This window comes from Eschscholzia californica, unplaced genomic scaffold (genome assembly GCF_041429995.1).
Source record: "Eschscholzia californica isolate CP2 unplaced genomic scaffold, dmEscCali1.0.p SCAF_5, whole genome shotgun sequence".
Classification (NCBI taxonomy): Eukaryota; Viridiplantae; Streptophyta; class Magnoliopsida; order Ranunculales; family Papaveraceae; genus Eschscholzia; species Eschscholzia californica.
In genome coordinates, this window is record NW_028238472.1 from 19,535,464 (window position 1) to 19,555,455 (window position 19,992).

General features: G+C 36.5%; 1 protein-coding gene across 1 annotated transcript; it reads right to left on the minus strand.

Annotated features, from left to right (window-relative positions):
* Window positions 1–344: 344 nt before the first annotated feature.
* On the minus strand, window positions 345–2,543 carry LOC147537681 (7-deoxyloganetin glucosyltransferase-like). Its single transcript, XM_086643839.1, has 2 exons — window positions 1,944–2,543; window positions 345–1,454 (listed from the first exon to the last, which is right to left on the minus strand). Exons 1-2 carry the CDS (start codon window positions 2,467–2,469, stop codon window positions 493–495), a joined length of 1,488 nt encoding a protein of 495 aa, XP_086499965.1. The 5' UTR covers window positions 2,470–2,543; the 3' UTR covers window positions 345–492.
* Between the last annotated feature and the right edge of the window lie 17,449 nt (window positions 2,544–19,992).

Here is a 19,992-nt window from a genome sequence, read left to right on the forward strand (position 1 = left end):
GAGATCCGAGATCACCCAACGCTCGTATCAGAATCCAAGTATAACAAGTCTCGGCTCAATAACTACTGAAGTTAAAAATCCAATGTGTAATGAGAAATTGTTGGGATAATCTTTCCTTTGGGTGTGGAAAAGGCAAGTGTGAGTTTTTAAGTGTAACAAAAGTCTTACCTCTTGAGTTAACTTTGGATGAAGAGAGACCTAAGACCACTCAACAACACACCCCCTCACTTGCTATTTGATCCTAAAAAAAGAAAAAAACAAGTTCAACCCCTTCCCATGTGACCCCACTTATCAAGATAAGCTAAAATTAGAAACAGACAAAAAGATAAAAACAGGGTAGCAACTGGAATTTAAAGATAAGTATTCATTCATTATTGATAGAAATCATGAAGAAACTGAGATTTGCTTTGATGGATAATAAAGTACTTGCCAATTTCTGTCCCTATTGGCCTATCCCACACCAAGTAAATAGTACATAAAAATCTAAAAAACTCAACAATCATTTCCACAACGAATATTTATGGTAAGTATTTCATTCACCAACTTGTCTAAATTGACAGATGATGACCCACCAAGTGCAATGGCCTCCATAGCTCTCTTCTTCCATTCCATGGCTCTCTTCTTCATCTCTCTACCCTTCTCATGTTCCATTAATTCTCTCACTAGAAACTCAACTTCATCTCTCTTCACATTATTATCAATCTCCATTCCGATCTCCCATTCTTTACAAGAGTACCTACAATTGGTTTGTTGTTCGGCGAAAAATGGCCAACATATCATTGGAACTCCACTACAAATACTTTCAAGTGTTGAATTCCAACCACTATGTGTTAAGAATCCACCTATAGATGGGTGATTTAAAACTTCTTCTTGTGGGCACCAAGTAGCTAGTTTTCCTCTTTCTTTTGTTTCTTCTACAAACTCAGGAGGTAAAATAGCCGAATCACCGACTACAAGATCGGGTCGAATGATCCATAAGAAGGATTGGTTGCTATTAGCTAGACCCCACGCGAACTCAATGAGTTGTTGAGCAGTCATGACAGTAATGCTACCGAAATTCACGTAGATGACGGAGTTGCGTTGTTTCGAATCTAGCCATAGGAGACATTCTGGTTCTTCTTTCCATAAATTGGAACCAATAGACTTCGTCAACTCAATTTGTGGAACTTGTTTTAAAAGCAAATGAAGAGACCCAATGGTGTAAATAGGAGGTAAAGCTAACTCACTAGACTTCATCGCTTCTAAAACTTCGTTTTCTAACATATCAAATGTGTTTAAGATGATAGCGGAGGCTTGAGAAGCTCTTTTTATTTCTCCAAGAATGAAATCCACCATGACATCGTTAGGGTTCGTCGTTCGAATAAAACTAGGAAAATCCATTAACCGTATATTGTTAAATCCAGGTATCCAATCGATGACCGTCTCAAGGTACCCATTAGTTAGGAAGCTCTCATCTACATGGATATGAGAAAAAAATAATAATTAGTTAGTAACAACCCATCTACATACCATATTTATGGATTCACAAAATCATATTTTTAGTGGAAATGCTAGAATCACAAAGGATTTGACAAAAGAAATTACCCAGCTGATGTGGCAGTTGTGATTTTTATCTCTCGACGGTTCAGATTTAGTCAAAATTCAAATCACAACTGCCACATCAGTTGGGTAACTTGTTTTGTCAAAATCCTTTATGATTCTAGTATTTCCTTTTTTTTTAAAGGTCAACATACTTTAAGGGGTATAATTTTGTGTCTCGAACTTAACGTAAAGGGTGTAAACCAACTTCGTAACTGCTATAGCCAAGGGCTATTGCTAGCAACTAACCAAAGTGCACATTCTCTCTCTCACACACAAAGGCGCAGACACAATATATCTATATATATATATATATATATATATATATATAGTATAGCAAGACTCGTAGCTCAAGGGAAGCATACCTTTAAGTGGAATTAGACCTCTTTGGATCAGATGAGAGTAATGTAGATATCCCATGAAACCACAAGCACTAGTAGTCCAAAACAGAACCTCTGGGATACCAAGCTCCTTAGCAACTTGAAGTGTGAAGCTCATGACACCATCAGAAACTATGCAAGTAACGGGTGGGACATCGTTACACACCGACGACTCATTGTTGAGTTTAGAGAGAAGATCTCTAAAAGGTACAAGACAATGATTGCTAGTGGAAACACATAGAGAAGGAATGTCTTGTGTGGAATCAGTATCAGTAGGTGGAAGACCATCTGGTATGGTTTTGAATTGAAAATCAGGCAAACCTTTAACAGAATCAAGACCTCTAGCTTTTATTAAACGCCTGTGGTTATACTCAGTGTTAACAAAGGTGATATGAAAGCCTTTGTGATGAAGAAGTTTTGCTAGTTTTAGCATAGGACTTATGTGACCTTGAGCTGGGTATGGTATACAAACTGCATGAGGTTTCTTTCCATCTGCATATTTTAAACCCATCTCTCTCTCTCTCTCTCTCTCTCTCTCTCTCTCTCTCTCTCTCTCTCTCTTCTAAAGTAGTGTAAGGCGTGTTCAATATGGAAGGAAGGCTGGCTTTATATAGAGGAAGGAAGTAAAACAGATTGAGTACGGCAGTGATAAATATTTGAATAAAGAAAGCTGATATAAGAGTCAAAAATGACAGCAAACAATAGGCAAAATGGGGAAGTGGACGGCCAAAGATGAGCCGTTTTTTCATCAGTGAGAAATGGAAGGATCCAGGCATCCAGCTAATACGGTCCGATTTTTTGGGCTGGCCATGGACCGAAAAGTGATGCAATTGTCCCAATTGATCAAGCCATTTCTCTCTTCTCATTGCCTCGCCAGTCACCAATAGGGCCGCCCACGTCACTTTTTGTTTTCTTGTCAGTCCCAAAATTCGGGCCCATTAGCATTTTCATGGACGACTCGTTCTTTTATCTATTTTCAATTTCGGCACATTTTCAATTGAGATTTTTTTGTTTTTTTGGAAATCAAACTTCATTTAAAAGTCAAAAGACTAATAAGAATTACATTATGAAGTTGAAAAACAAAGACACGGCTAAAACCGGACAAACAAGACAAGTTATGCCCACTTGGGGTGCCTCTAGAGCTGCTTGATCTAACTGTTGGGCTACTTCTGGTGGTAATTTTAACACCGATGCTTCTTTCAGCTTCTTCTCTTCTCGCCGTCAACCGTCGGCATGCAGATCTCCGGTATGCGCCTCTGAAACATCGGTAGAGAGAGTTGTAAGTTGATGAAGAAACTCCCAATAGTACTCCATGATCAAAACACTCGGCCGATAATTTGTACCGACAAGTTTTTTTTTTACGTAATCATAGACAAGTCCCCAACTGTGTAATTATTACTAAAGAGACCCCACATGACATCAGATTACATCAGTTTTTATCTATATAAGGCAGAACATTCAATTTTCACAAAGGGGCATTCAATATTTACGTCTATCAAATGGCAGAGACACTGTTTCTCTACTAGCTAGTGGATGGCCAGTATTGTGGGAGCCCAAAATTATATGCACAGAAAGTTGGTATGCTTTGAACTTTATTTAAACCAATTAATTAGCTGGAGTTGACCTTGATCTTTACTAGTAACATTTCGTGATTTGCACGCTAACTTTGGTCTTGTCCAAGTCTTAACAGATCGTATCTATGGTTACTCCTTCCGTCCCATTTTGTTTGGGGCTTATTCCTTTAAAAGAAGTCCCAAAATATTTGTCTCTTACTTTAAATAAGACTCACTTATTACTAATTTTATTGTCATTTCCTAATCTACTCTTACTTTTAATAAGGTTTCACACTACTTCCAATATAGTATTTATTGTCATACTCTAAAGTAACTATGGGTAAATTAGTAAAATACATTTAGTTAGGAAGTAGTAAATAAAAATCCTTAATAAGTTAGATTTCCTAAAAGGTCAAACAAATTGGGACGGAGGGATATTAATTTACAATTAATTACCTCATCATACGTTCTCCACTGAGAATTTTTTTTTTTTTTTTTCTTGAGTGCCAAATATGACATTTAAAAAACAAAGTTACATATTGGTCCTTTAGTCAAAAACAAGAAAAAACTTGTCATGAAAACATAAAAAACAAATTTGTATAGGTTATCATCAGGGCCAAACCGAATTGTCCACTATCCAAGGACCAAAGCCTGAGAAGCCAGAAAATCAACCGAGTGGTTCGCTTCTCTTCTACAGACGACGAATGTCACGTTGAATCTTGACGCGTATCCTTTGAGGTCCTCGAGATACGTCTTTACTTTCCAATGGGACCGTCGGATTATCCTCAATCAAGTATTCCCATAAAATCCTAGAGTCCGTCTCTATTAAAAACCCATTCATTCCCAAAAGCTCAGCCGATTCAAACCCTAACATCATCCCTGAATCTTACTGTGTTGAGGAGATATAGGTGGAAAAGCATTTGTGGTCGAAAAAATGATTTAACCATTTACATTTCTTACAACCGCCGCCGCCAATGCTCCGTTGTCTCTGAAAGAACCACCGGTATTTTTCTTCAGCTTGTTCGGTGGTGGTGGTATCCAGTCTGAACTTTGAAAAACACTAGAAGTAGACGAAGGTGTGTTAGTAGAAAAAGATGGAAGAGATTTTAAATTTCCTTGGTATTTATCCAGCATCGATATATGTCAATGGGGTTGTTGTTGAAGATGAAAGAGTTTCTTGATTTCCACCATTCCTAATGAAGGTATGTTTATACGAACCAAGTATTAGTAGACTTTGATCCTTCCTTTAATATTTCCGAAAGATTCTCAATCGGATTTGTAGATAAACTCTTTAGATCTTGATTTCCAGTTAAGTAGATAAACTCTTTAAATTTGGGACATTCTCCAAAGAGATGAATATTTGTTTTTGGTTCTTCTGTTTCACATATGAAGCATGCTTGAGGTATTTGATGAACTCTAATCCCTATGTTTCCCTTCGTTGCCAGTACATTGTTAATTAATCTCCATATGAATATTTGTATGTTTTGATTCATGGTAGATTGTTTCCAAAATAACTTCCATGGGAAGATATTGTCTGTCTCTATTTGGATTGTCTGGTTTTTTATGACTTTGTAATATGATTTTGGGGAAAAGTTTCCATTAGTTGTTGGTTGCCATATCAATAAATCCCTATCAAATTCCTCAGTGACATGAATGTTTAGAATAGCTTCGACCGTAGATGTATGGAAGTGAGACTGAATTAGATCTTGATTCCATCTTTTTGGGTTAGAAAGTAATAAGTCTGAGACCCAGAAAATGTTTGAAGGTAAGTTGGTCAAGAGTACTGGTTTCTTATCTTCTGTATTAGGGATCCATGGATCAAAATTTATCTTTATTGAAGATCCATCTCCCACCAACCATAGTGAATTTTGTTGCATTGTTTCTCTGGTGTGTAGAATAGGATGCCATAAAGGAGAAGAAGAACCTGGTTTTGGGGATGACCAAAAATCATCTGATTTAACATATTTGGCCTTTAATAACTTCACCCACATAGCATTTGAATTTCTTAGAAGACGCCAAGTCATTTGTTCGTAACTTCACCCACAATAATAAAAAGGGAAGATTGACCAAGGTCAATCACTTTTGACCACAATCACCTGTTGGCACTCGGTTATTAAGTACACGGAATTACCCTTTAGGAAAAAGTAAAGGTTCGAACTCGGACCAGTCGGAAAGGTCTCGGACTGGTCTACTCCGAGACCTTGCTTTGGGGTTCGGACTGGTCAATCTGAGTCATTGCTTAAGGTCTCAGACTGGCCGTCTAATACGTAGAAAAAGTGCTCGGACTGACCAGTCTGAACCCCTCGGACTAGCTAGTTCGAGATGTTATCTTGTTTTTTTTTAGGTTCCTATCATATTCGACCCTAACTTTGCTTCTAGAAAAATTCTAACCTAATTTTGATTGTTCAATATTACATCTAATTTGATTGTTCGATGTTAGATCTGAATATAATCTGTGTTTTAGGTTTTGATGTTTTGAAATTACTTATTTTGGGCCTTTCTATTTCTAATCTTCACAAAAGAAAAATAAAAAAAAAAGGAGGAGGAGGGAGAGGAGGGGGGAAGAGGTGGAAGAAGAGGAGGAGGAGGATGAGGAGGAGGATTAGAAGAAGAAGAAGAAGAAGAAGAAGATGATGATGATGGTGATGATGGTTAAATTTGATTGTGTCATACTTGGTTTGATATTTTAGGGTTTCATGGTGGTTTGATGCTCAAAGATTTCATGGTGGTTTGATGCTCAAGGATTTCATGCTGGTTCATTTAAGTGATGATGATGGTTGTTGGTGATGATGGTCAAATTTGATTTTGTCATACTTGGTTTGATATTTTAGGGTTTCATGGTGGTTTGATGCCCAAGGATTTCATGGTGGTTCATTTAAGTGATGATGATGGTTGTTGAAAGTGTCTTGAATATGGGTTGATATCTAACCTGAATTGTGGACCCGTTAGCAGGCTGACCACCGAGGCAGAACCGGTATGGAAGGCGGAGCTGGTATGCGAGGTAGGACTCCAAGGCAGAGCTGGTATCAGGGCTCCAAGGAAAGGTTACGTGTTATATCAGTTATTAGTGTTACCGATATCGATGTGTATTTCAGATTTCGAATGAGAGAGTCGGTGAGGCGGTGTGTCGGTGAAATTAGGGTTTTAATGGTTATATAAACTAAAACCCTAGGGATATCAGATATAGAATTATCACGAATCTCTTGTGTAACTTGTTTCCGTATCATAGTGGGAATTCATCGCGTCGTTTTCATAGTGGAGTAGGTCTCACCAACCGAACCACGTAAATATCTTGTGTTCTGTGTGATTGTTTATTTCCTACTGTTTTTCTTGGTTTACTTGATTTTTTTCATAAGAATGGTGATGACACGAAAGGGGATAAGGAGAAGAAGACACGAAGAAGGAGACACGTCACGTCAAACCAGAGGTATTCCTAAACCGACATATGAACCTAAACTGTCTTGTAGAGTCAAATATCCTACGAGTCAGTATGTGTCAGATCATCGGTTGTTAGAATCAAATAAGTCATTTGTAAATCAATTATCTACTGTATATATTTCTAACAATGTGCAGGAAGCCTTATCTGATTCAAAATGGAAAGCAGCTATGAACGAGGAGATGAAATCCTTACAAAATAATGACACTTGGGAGCTAGTTGATCGTCCAGAAGATAAAAATCCAGTGGGATGTCGGTGGGTTTATTCAGTGAAGTATAAAGCAGATGGTACAATTGCACGTTAGAAAGCGAGACTAGTGGCAAAAGGCTACGCTCAAACTTATGGAGTCGATTACACAGAGACATTTGCTCCAGTTGCAAAAATCAACACTGTTCGCGTCTTGTTATCGTTAGCAGCAAGATTGGCTACTACAATAATTTGATGTAAAGAATGCTTTTTTGCACGGAGAACTATTAGAAGAAGGCTATATGGACCTTCCACCGGGATATGCAAGATACCAGAAATACATAACCATAAGGTATGTAGATTGAAAAAGTCATTGTATGGATTAAAACAATCACCAAGAGCGTGGTTTGGAAGGTTTACAAAGGCTATGAAGGAATTCGGTTATCGCCAAAGCAATTCTGACCATACCTTATTTATAAAAAGACAGAAAGGAAAACTCACAACACTTATTGTATATGTTGATGACATGGTGGTTACTGGGGATGATCCTGAAGAACGAAAGGCTTTACAGAATTACTTATCTAAAGAGTTTGAGATGAAAGACCTTGGTCCGTTGAAATACTTTCTTGGAATTGAAGTATCTCGATCTAGTAATGGAATTTTCCTATCCCAAAGAAAGTATAATTTAGATTTGTTACATGAGGTGGGTATGTCAGAGTGTGAGCCGATTGATACACCTGTCGAAGAAGGATTAAAGTTGTCAGTGGAGCCTAATCAGATACCAGTTAATAAAGGACGATATCAACGACTGGTGGGAAGGTTGATGTACTTGGCGCACATGAGGCCAGATCTTGCATATGCGTTAAGCATTGTTGGTCAATTAATGCACAATCCCGGTGAAAAACACATGAATGTTGTTTTATGCATTTTGAGATATTTGAAGGCGGCTTTTGGAAAAGGTATTTTGTTTACTAAAAATTTGAGTTGTCGAACTATTGGTGTATATACTGATGCAGATTGGATCGGGGAAGTAAATGGTAGGCGATCAACTGTAGGATATTTTACCTTTGTTGGTGAAAATATTGTTACGTGGAGAAGTAAAAAACAGAACGTTGTTGCACGTTCAAGTACAGAATCTGAGTTTAGAGGAATGACTGATGGCATATGTGAAGCGTTATGGGTAAGACTCCTATTGGATGATTTAGGATATCCTTCCGAAAGACCAATTCAATTATATTGTGACAATAAAGCAGCATGTGATATTGCTCACAATCCATTTCAACACGACCGCACAAAGCATGTTGAGGTGGATCGATGTTTTATTAAAGAAAAGTTGGAAGACAAGAATGTAGAGTTACCAAAGATCTGATCTGAAGATCAATTGGTTGATGTTCTTATTAAAGCAGTTTCAAGTCGAATATTTTCGAAAATGGTAGACAAGTTGGACATGTGCGATATCTATGCACTAACTTGAGGGGGAGTGTTGAAATATCTTTCTGTATGATGTAATAAATATTAGGAAATATCAAATATTAGAAACTAGATTGAAATTAGGAACAAGTAAATATATTAGTATAAACTATTAGAAACTAGTAAAATATTAGGAACTAATAAAATTAGAAACTAGTAGTATTGTAACTTTATAAATAGAGTCTTATATTTATTTTGTAAACCATCAAGGAATAAAACAATTTCTTTGATCAACTTCAACTCTAGGGACCAAAAACATATTAATTTTCTCAATCCCTATTTTTAGAGATGTGAATAGTGACACTCCAAATTTGGACCAGCAAAGAGTATATGCTAAGAGCTTCGATGCCTGCAAGAGGTTTTTATTCCAGCCCATGCTGGCTTCCGAGTTATACCCTATTATCAAGCCTTGGCCATTTCGAGGTTTGGCCATGGATATCATCGAAAAGATCTCCCAGATCTTAAAGAGGTCATGCTTTTATCCTAGTAGTGAAGGCCCATCCTTCTCTACCTTCCGTCCTGGGTAGAAGCCGAGCCTCCCTAGAATGTGACTTCTACGGAAGTAATAACTGTTGGGTATATCTTACTGTTATTCGTCTAAATATTGCTTATGCAGTTCATGCGGTGACTCAATTTGTGTCTGCTTCTCTCGAGCCTCGTCGGGTGTTGGCCGACAAGGCTAAATTGTTGACGCCATGTGCAAATTTGGCATTACCGGACCATTCTGACTACTTTTCATTATGCCAAGTAGGATTAATTGTATTTGATAATAGCTTTAAATATGAATAAAAGAAAGTAATACAACTACAATTGGATTACCAACGCACATCTCCTCTGCTTATATGTCTTTATTTGTTATTCAAATTTTGCTTCAATACTTTTAAAATTTGCGTCTAATTAATAGGTACATTGTTTTCTTGTGAACCAATTATTCTCTTTTCCTCGATGAATAGATTTTTTTACTTTTATAGCTAATATGTCTTGTATTTCAAAAACAGATTCGATGAATGAGATTTTCTATGGTACTTTTGATGATGCATAAAATGGTCACCTTTTGACTATCGTCAGTAAATCAAGAGGAGACCAACAAGCCCAATGGGTAAACCCGTCTCAAAACAATAGGAGCGATGAGCCCAAAGTGGACAGCCACCTAAACCTATAATTGGGAGGTCGACAAGAGGAGACCAATAAGCCCAATGGGTCAACCCATCTCAAAACAATAGGACCGATGAGGCCAAAGTGGACAGCCACCTAAGCCCAGATTCGGGAGGTCGACAAGATCATTAGAGGAGTTCCGCCCCTGTCCTGCCTCAAACACAACCAAGTCTGTCCTGCGATTTGTGAGAAGTACATGAGGGTCGATGTAAGCGAGACCGAGGCCTTAAGCAAAGAACATGAGAAGACAGAAGTGTGTCTCACGCCTACCAACTCAATCTCGAATCTTCTTAAAGATCTCAGACGGCCAAGATTTCAAGTATTAAGTAACTTGGGCTTCTAGAGGCTCGAAGGAGGAAACATTAGCTAGAGAATCTATCAACTAGGCAGGATGTATAGCAGGGATCCTTGAACATATGAACTTCTAAATATCCAAGATACGAGATACACACAAAGATGAAATCCTAAATCCCCAAACTACCAAAGAGTAATCGAAAACCGAATGGTGGATTTCAACCCCCTCAATCTCACCGTCTATTAGAGTTCATCCAAAATAGCATATAGAAGTGCATCGAATCACCTTCAACAGGATACGCTGCACAAGGGTTAATTAATACTCAATTCTTTAACTACAAAGGGCAATCTGACTGTCTTGAGCGTCAGAGAAGTTTCCGAACTCTTTGCAGATTTTTCTCACAGGTTTTCAGGAGCAGAATCAGGAATCAAAGAATTATAATCACCCATTTAGATGTGATCAGGCATCAAGTCTCTTATCTTGGACTGATTCCAAGATTGACCAGTTTTGACATCAGCACCTATCAGATCGATGAGATTGATCTTCCAATATGTTATCCAATATATATATATATATATATTTTAACTCATGAGCATAAACACCACAATATAGCACATCCCCCTAGAAGTAAAATTCCGTAAATCTTCTATAAATATCCAAATTGTTCTGTGGCAATTAGAAATATATTCTTTAACTAAATAAAAATATCTGAGTCTTAAAGATGTTCTTTCAACTAACAATTTCTTCTAATAAGTTGTTAAGTCTACTTTTCAATTTTGCATCTTTTTCATCTTTTGATCTTTCTCATCTTTTAAAGATATATTTTGCTTTTAATAAATAAGAGAAATATTTCGTCTCTCTCTATATATACCTTTTTCTGTTTCTAGGAGACTGTACATCTCACTTCTCCTTGGGAAGTTTTACAGGGCCTCCCCATTATTGTTAGAAGGGACCCTCCTTTAAAAGTACCTCCAATTTTTTAGTTTTTTATTATAGGCCCCCATTTAAGAAGCACTCCTCATAAGAAGTTTGACCTAACGGTAAAGTCAACGTCGTTAGGTCATCATATTCTTCCTTGTCATTCATCTTCTTTCATTGTTAAGTGAAAAGTTAATCCTAGACTATTTGAGTGATTTGTCTCTCCTTCTCAATTCCTTTCATCTTCTCCTTCATTTCATCTTGTTTTCATTTTATCTTGTCTCTCTTTAAAATATATCACCCTTATCACCACAGCCGTGTGCATCTCCCCCTCTCTCTCTCTCACTCTCTCCTTAGCCTCTCTCGTTCTATCTCCCTCTCTCATTCCTTCTCGCTATATCTTTGTCTCTCTGTGATTCAAACCGAAAATCCCTAGGTTTAGATTTTTTCGATTTTTTGAAAAAAAATTGTAGTAATACATCAATCGACTGGTTAGCAATACAAGGAAGACGATTTTCAGACCTTACGGTGGGCTCCAACCGAAGTTGTTTCATATTTGAGCTCAAGGTCTTCGAATTGAAGTCCAGAAGCTACTGGTTCCAAAATCGGTGGACCTATACTGTTACATGTTTTAACAAAACGATACAAGATGCTCGAACGGTCTTATGCAAAATCAGTGTTCGCAAACTGATTTTGCTTCAGTAACAAATGAAACCTAGAAATCTTTGTTTCGGTCATCCAACACCGATATTTTTCAATCATCATCAGTTCGAGTATATTGATTGCACTATTAAAAATTATGTTGTACTAGACCGAATGGATCTTCGTGTTCTACAATTTTTTTTTCATATAACCAACAAATAGATCATAAATGGTTGCTCAACTCATCACGAATGATAGCTGGAACAACGATATCCTCAATGCTAATTTCGGTACCACGACACAAAATCTTATCAAGGCTATTCCTTTGAACAACGAAGGTAAAGATCAACTTAAATGGACGCTCACCAAATTTGGCAACTTCACTGTTAACTCTATGTATCATCATCTCAGCATGAACAACTATTCGCCACCATCCTCTCCTCCTAACTGGAACTTAATCTGGTCCCTTCCAACTACCCCCCGAATACAACTATTCATTTGGAAAGTTTGCACTAAGGCTCTCCCACTGAGAGAGGGAGAATAGGTAAATATATTGACAATAACATCACGTGTCCAAACTATACGAATATTGAATCTAGAGAACACGCTCTATTACACTGCTCTGTAGCGAAAAATGTTTGGTTCTACTTCAATATTAGATCGGAAAATATTACCTCTTTAACAGACTGGATTTTCTTGTGGCAAGACCCTTTACAACAATGCTACACTTGTAAGGATATACACTATGCAACCATTTTATGGATGATATGGAAAATGAGATGTGACCACTGTTTCCAACACTCTATTAACGATATTAAAACTGTGATCGACAAGCTTATAGCATTCCCTAAACACAATAAAAAGATAGTGAAAAACAAACAAAAGGCAACTGAAAATGGCAACCGCCGGTCGAACCTTACCTCAAAATTAATGTAGATGCATCTTTTACTACAGTTGAATCTAATATTGGCATAAGTTTAATCGTTCATAATGCAGAAACTAAATTTATTGAAGCTCAGGTTATAACCTCCAGGGCGAGAAATAGTGAAGAAAGTTAAGCAATGACTATCCTCAATGGCCTAGTTTGGGCAAAGGAACATAACCAAAGGTCTATAATCATAGAAAGTGACAACATAAACATCATCAAGCATATCCAAAACAAAAGACATCCAGTTCAGTGACAATCCTTGATGCACCTAAGAAGAATTCTAGATATCAGAAGAGAATTGGATAGAGTCAAATTCAGACACATCAAAAGAGAATTAAACTCACAAGCAGACAAGCTAGCGAAATGGGCGCGAAAGAAGAATAACATCATGACGTGGAAAAATGATCCTTATCTTTTAGCAGACAATTATTGTAATAACGTTTTATCTTATTAATATAAGGAAACAGTTGAACAAAAAAAAAACAAATAGATCATAAACACATGTAAAATCTGTTGGAGAATGTTCACATATATACCTCTTTGAGATTAAATCTTGTCCAGAAATTGATATTTTTAAGTCCTTTGCTATTATCCCAAAAAGTGGGTTTAGGGATGTCCAGGAATTTGAGTTTTGAAGATGTCTAGGGTTGAGATATGAAGATTACTAATATGGATGGTATACACGCCCTAAAATTGAGTTTTTTAACCCATTACATAGGGATGCGCTTTAACCAAACATGGTCAATGAAATTTGACCAAGTCAATGGGTTCATGGAGGCCCTTTAACAATATCGGGGAGGGGGGCTATAAAACTCCTTTTCTTGCATTTCAAGATTCTGTTTCATTCAGTTTTCTATAAATTTTTTGTTGACAACTTTGTGCTTACGATCAAATATATTCTTATAATGTAATACATCTGACGCCAAAATAAAACTTTTAAAAGAGCTGAGCAAACAAAAATGAAAACTAAAATAAAATACTACAAAGATTTTTTTGTCTTTGTTATAAAATTAACTCCAAACTAGGGTAACTCTATCAATTTTTCAGATAATAACTGTAATGTAAGCAACTTGGAGAAGAGGTTTACTGACAAATTGTTAAATAAATGGAAGAAAGCTAAAAAGGTAATTGGGCGCCACTGAATCTTCCTTATCGCTACTACTTTGGAGAATAATCAAACAAATTGAAATGGAAAAATACAGAGGGTGATCGAAAATTAATATCAATGATTTTAACAACCCAAATTGGGAGTTCAGAACTTCAGATAAGGGCTAACAAGGAGAGTTATAAAAAGGGTTATTTCCCAGATAGCACCCAACTTTGTGAGCAACTTCTTGCCTAGCCCCCTACTTTATCAAAAATACCCAGATGGTCCCCTTTTTAAGTTACCGTTATTACTCCGTTAACTATCACCTCTCTCTCCTCCATCTCATTGTATCTCTCTACCACCTCATCTTCTCGCCACCCCATCGTCTTCACCGGCAAAGGTCGCCGGCGGGCAACCTTCAAACATAAAAATAAAAAAATGAATTTTTTCCTCGTTCTAAAAAAATTTCTTCTCTCCTCTCTCTCTAAACAGACCTCCTCTCTCTCTCTAGATCTGTTTGGAAAGAGAGAGAGCAAAGAAGAAATAAGAAGTTTTTTTAGAGAGAGAGAGGAAATTATTATATTTTATTATGTTTAAAGGTTGCCGGCCGAAAAATTGGCCGGCGACCTTTGCCGGTGAAGACAATGAGGTGGCGAGAAGATGAGGTTGCAGAGAGAGAGAGGATGACTAGTTAACAGAGTTATAATGGTAACTGAAAAAGAAGGTCATCTTTGTATTTTTATAAAGTAGGAGGTTAGGTATGAAGCTGGTCATAAAGTTGGAGCTATTTGGTAAACAACCCTTATAAAAACCCAGGGGAGAAATTAAACCACAATATGAGATGAAGACATCACTTGCGTAAGCTTTGATCATCTTCCTTGAAAGGCGCGCGACAAACACTATCACGCTACAAACTTGCGTATGAGGACAACCATAGGTCACCCATACGCAGTTTTAAGGCAGGAAATTAAAAACGCACCAAATTGAAGAACCAAAGTCCAAAATGGGATACTTGGAAATTTGGTCCATATAGTCATTTGGGTTGTCCAACTTTAATTTCTGTTGAGTTGATAATAGTTTAATTAAAGTCATGTGATCATCTAAACCACCCAATTAAATAAGATAAGTAATGGCTTCCGTATCTCTCTTATTATCTCATTTGTCTTTCTCTCCTTATTGTTTGTTTTCGATCTTCTATCTACAAAACTACAACTACTGGAAAAGACAAAGAAATGAAGAAAAGAATATATAGTTAAAAGGAAAAGATAATTGGTTCATAACGTTTCCGTCAATATCGAAAGTATTAGAATCTTATAGAACACAACCCTATATAAAAAGCAAAGATATAATTGGTTCATAACGTTTCCGTCAATATAGAAAGTATTAGAAACTAAAAGAAGACAACCATAAGTCACCTATACGCAGTCTTGTGTAAATTCTAAACATAGTTAACACAATAAAAATGCACGAAATAACAAAAAAAAAAAAAATCCAAAATGGAAGAATTGGAAATTTGGTCATTTGTGTTAAGTTTGCGATTATCCAATTTAGAACCAATTGGCAATGAGTGGAGAGGACCTATAAATTATATTCTTGGTTGCTAGTTACCCCTTCTCTCATGTGGGACTATTCTCACACGCCCCCTCACATGTGGTGTGGTTAGCCTAACACGTGTATGTTTTGTTTTCTCGGGTGACGTGGAGCACCTGTGGCTTTTAAGCCTATAACGTGTGCGCCTAGCTACTCAAAATCAATTGACAATGAGTGGAGAGAACCTACACATTATATTCTTGGTTTCTAGTTACCCCTTCTCCTATCTGGGACTATTCTCACACGCCTCCTCACGTGTGAGGTAATTAACCTAACACGTATATGTTTTGTTTTCTCGGGCGACGTGGAGCACGTGTGGCTTTTAAGCCTATAACGTGTGGGCCTAGCTCTAATATTATGTTAAGTTTGTGGTAATCTAACTCAAAACCAGTTGGCAATGAGTGGAGAGAACCTATACATTATATTCTTAGTTGCTAGTTACCCCTTGTCCCACGTGGGACTATGCTCAAAATTTGAATTGTCTAACTCCAACTTATATTTTGCGACAGAAAGAAAATTGAATTTGTGTTGAGTTGATATTCATTTAATTAAAGTTATGTGATCATATAAACCACGTAATTAAATACGATAAGGAATGTCTTCCTTATCTTTTCATTATCTTATTTATCTCTCTCTCCTTGTTATTTGTTTTCGATTTTGTATATACAAAACTACAACCAGTGGAAAAGAAACAGAAAAGAAGAAAAGAGACATAGTTAAAAGAAAACGATATAATGGGTTCATAATTTTCCTATCACTATCGCAAATATTAGAAGTTAAAAGAAGGTACTTAACGATAAATACTCACGAAAAACATAAGAAGAACAAGTTGAAAGTGTCTGAAAACTAATATAGATGTGACAATATATTTCGTTACCACTAAAAAATGTATAGGCCTTCCAGCTCTAAAGTGGCATTCGACAACTAAAGTAGAAATACTCTAGAGTAAACTACTTCTGTTTATTAAAATGAGAAATGATCAAAAACATATTTAATAAAATAACTGCTTATAAATAAATTAAAATGTCAAAAATTTAGTCTGGTTACGTGACTACTTTTTATTTTTCTTTCCTCATGAACATGCTTAGTTTGTATTTTAACTATTTATCTGTGATATTCTTGATGATTGGTGTGGCAAAGGTGATGGTAATAAGGGGGTGATTGCGGTGAAAGAAGTGGTAGAGTTGTTGGAACCTTGGGAGTATGATGGTGGTTGAGATGTGGTGGCGGAAGTGCGGTGGAATGACAGTGGTTGAGAAAGTATGGTGGTGGAAGAAAGTATAATGGTGGTGGAACTATAGTGGTAGTGGCCTAGTAGAGGTATGGTGGTGGTTGGTAGTTGTGGTGGAGGTATGATGTTGTTGGTAGTTGTTGTAGTCGCGGTGGAGATATGATAGTGGTGCTAGAGGTGCAATGGTGGCGGTGGAGGTACAAAGTTGGTAGAAGTCAGGCAGAAATTTTATTATGGCAGAGCAGAGGTAAAGAAGAAAAAAAACTCCTATAAAAGAAAATTTATTATGGCGGAGCAAAGTTAGAAGTTCAACATAATATTCGTTACTATGTTGAACTTAAGTAACATCATTTCGAAGTCAAAAGAAAAGAAACAAAAAATTAACTACTACTATAAAAGAAAGTCAAATTTTAGCCTAAGTGAAGTTGGAATTTTTCAAAACTCTTCACTTTCCTACTTAAATAAGTGAAAAAAGTTACTTAATTGTGTTCCCAAATGACATCCAATTTTCCAATAATAGCAACAAAGTTTACAAAATAATACGCAAAGTTACAACATTAGAGTAAAGAAATACAAAATATAACTCGAAGCACACTTCCCTACTTGTAATTTTCATGGTTGTAAGTAAAGTCGCCACGAAAATCTTCTCTGAACTAGTAGTCTACCCGCTGACTTGCGACCATACCCACTGGTAATGTCAAAATGTGTCCTCTTGGTATCAGTCAAAATAATAAGACCGTGATGTTGAATACCTCTTTGAGTGATGAGACAACTACGTTTAATCCCGCTTTTGCTCTTCTTGATATGGGGGCGAAACCAGCAAAGAGCTCGCAAACCTCTTTGATGCTCAAGAAAGTCAGATTTCCCTTGCAGTTTAAAGAATTGAATATTGAGAGAACCTTTATAGACTTACTAGTTATGTATTGAATTTGTTTTTTAAAGCGATTTGATCACCTTTTTATGGGTTGTTTTTACCGATTGCATTAGAATCTTTGATTAGATTTGAAATTAAGTCAGTAAGTATTAGACACGTTTGTATCCTCCATGTTTAGGGATTGAGGTAACGGTCCTACTGATGTGGACTTTTTCTCGTAAATTCTTGGGGCAGATGTATTTGTGTTAAGGCAGCATTTAAGGCGCCTAGGAAAATTGTACAAACCTCCCAGTTCTGAACTTCAGTTGTAGACCTCCTTTGGATCTAACCTCTGATTTGACTTGAAGCGGGTTGTCCGTTGGGCTTTTGATTTACCTCAATCAACCACGATCAATTTTTGGATCATCACGAGTTCCGCCACTCCTTAGTTGAAAGTAGAGAAACTAAAGAGTAGAAGAACCTTATTTGCTCGGAATAATGACATGCGAGTGACCCACTCGTGATTATGGTGATGCTTAAGTAACTTAACTAAGTAAACCTTTAAGGTTTAGAATATACCAAAACCATGGTTATATGGAAGCTCGGTTATTCTTCACGTAATTGGACAATTGTGTAGTAATGCTTGTCAGGGCTGCATCACAGAGCCTGCTTTCCAGAGCTACTTCCCTTCGCTGAGTTTGTCGACATGTCATTCGCGTGCAATGTATATTAATTCCTTTGCTTCAGAAGAATGGATTTTGTTTTTTATCTTTTGATTTTTGGACGTAAGGCGTCTGATCTTCTGATAACGCGTTTACGAAGTTTATCTTTTGGGTAACTTATTATTGTACCTTCTTTGTCAGTTATGGGGCACACGTCTTCATTTCGTTAGCTCAACCCTTAGTCTCTTCTTGTCGCAATAAGAGACGTATATCTTTATTTCAGACCGTCACAATGGTATAATCAACGGTGTCAAGAACATTTTCCCGACAGCACACCATTCCTTCTGTGTATGGCATCTAAGAAACAATCTGAATTTAAGATTGGCAAATGGAGCTAGAAAATCAAAATTCTTCCAAACATTAATTTTCAAGGCTGCTAGAGCTCTCCCCGAATCGGAATATCACGCAACTATTAATCAGATGATACAAATGGGAGGTTCAAAAGTTGCAGCATTTTTTAATTCCTTAGACCCTGCCACTTGGGCAGATGCTTTCTTTCCCGGTATAAGGTACGATCAGAAGGAATTTGTGTATTCATTTCATTAACTATATTGGTAATTTTAGTTGAAATTATGTATTATACCGTATACATTTTGGACTTTGTGTTAAAAATAACATGTACTTTACACCGCATTTTAATAATTTAGTGTAAAGTATGTATTCTTTTTGTTAAAAATTTTAAATCTTAGAAAGATATATTTAAAATTTGTATACGTTTTATTTCGTACAGATACACGGCGATATCATCTCAACTCTCAGAATCCTTTAACAATCAGATTCGACATGCTCGTGCACTACCAATTACAGCAATGTTGGAGGCAATTCGTATTCATATAATGAACAAAATGAACACAGCACGCGAATTGTCTAAAAAATGGACGACATTCTTGTGTCCAACCATCACTGATCTGTTGAAAGCAAAATATGATAGTGCGGCAACTTGGAATATTGCACAGGCAGCCCCATTCATATTCGAGGTTTACTCAGAACCTTCTCATTGTGTTAATCTTCTACAAATTTCTTGCACTTGTAGAAGATGGCAAGTTGATGGTGTTCCTTGTGAGCACGCAATGTTGTGCATTAAAAGCTTGTCTGAAGACCAACAAGATTGTTTTTACGATCCTATATGGACAACTGAGTCTTATGTGAAGACTTACCAGGAACATATCATGCCTATATCCAATGTTGATGAACCAAGGAATTTTGATGAAGCTACCAAAATTCTCCCACCGTTGATTCGTCGTAGACCAGGTCGTCCAAGAACAGTACGGATCGAGAGCTCGGGAAATATGCCAAGAAAATTAAGGATATGTGGTAGGTGTAAGCAACCTTCTTACCACAATCGGAAAACATGTAGGGCAAACATTTGATGTATTCACATATCTTACATTACAACTTCTATTTCAAATAAATAAAATTTTTTCAATGTTTGAATTATACGTGTTGTTACACTATCCTATTTTTATTCTTTATCGAAATGTTGAACTTTAGATGAACTGTGTAACCGATGCTCAGCTTATAAATTTGTTGGTCAAAGCATCTATCTTCCAAAGTTTTAAACGGGGCTGGACAAGGTTTTTATCTCGCTTATGCATTATGGGTGAGTTTTATCTTTATTAAAATGTAATGTAGAGTATGTATAATTTACTTTATGTTTCTTTTTTTTGAAAGTAAAATATACATTTTTTACTGAAGATATTTACATTTTTACAAAACAGTATGCATACTTTACTAAAAAGTATACATACTGAATCTTACATAATGATGTTTTTATTTCACAAACAATGATAAATTGCAATTCATCTCAGTCAAACATAGACCCCCACCTATGTTTTTAATTTAAGAAACATTTTCAAAAAATATGAAATTTTTAATTTAAGATAAAATTTGACATCCAAATATTTATAAATTCAAACAGCCAAATATAATTCATTACAAATACTTTCAAATCGTAAGAATAAAACCTT

Excerpts from the sequence above, each read along its gene's own strand:
- LOC147537681 (XM_086643839.1), bottom strand. The coding sequence starts at position 2,469 with ATGGGTTTAAAATATGCAGATGGAAAGAAACCTCATGCAGTTTGTATA. Across the intron at positions 1,455-1,943 it reads AGGTCTAATTCCACTTAAAG|ATGAGAGCTTCCTAACTAAT; the intron begins GTATGCTTCCCT and ends ATATCCATGTAG.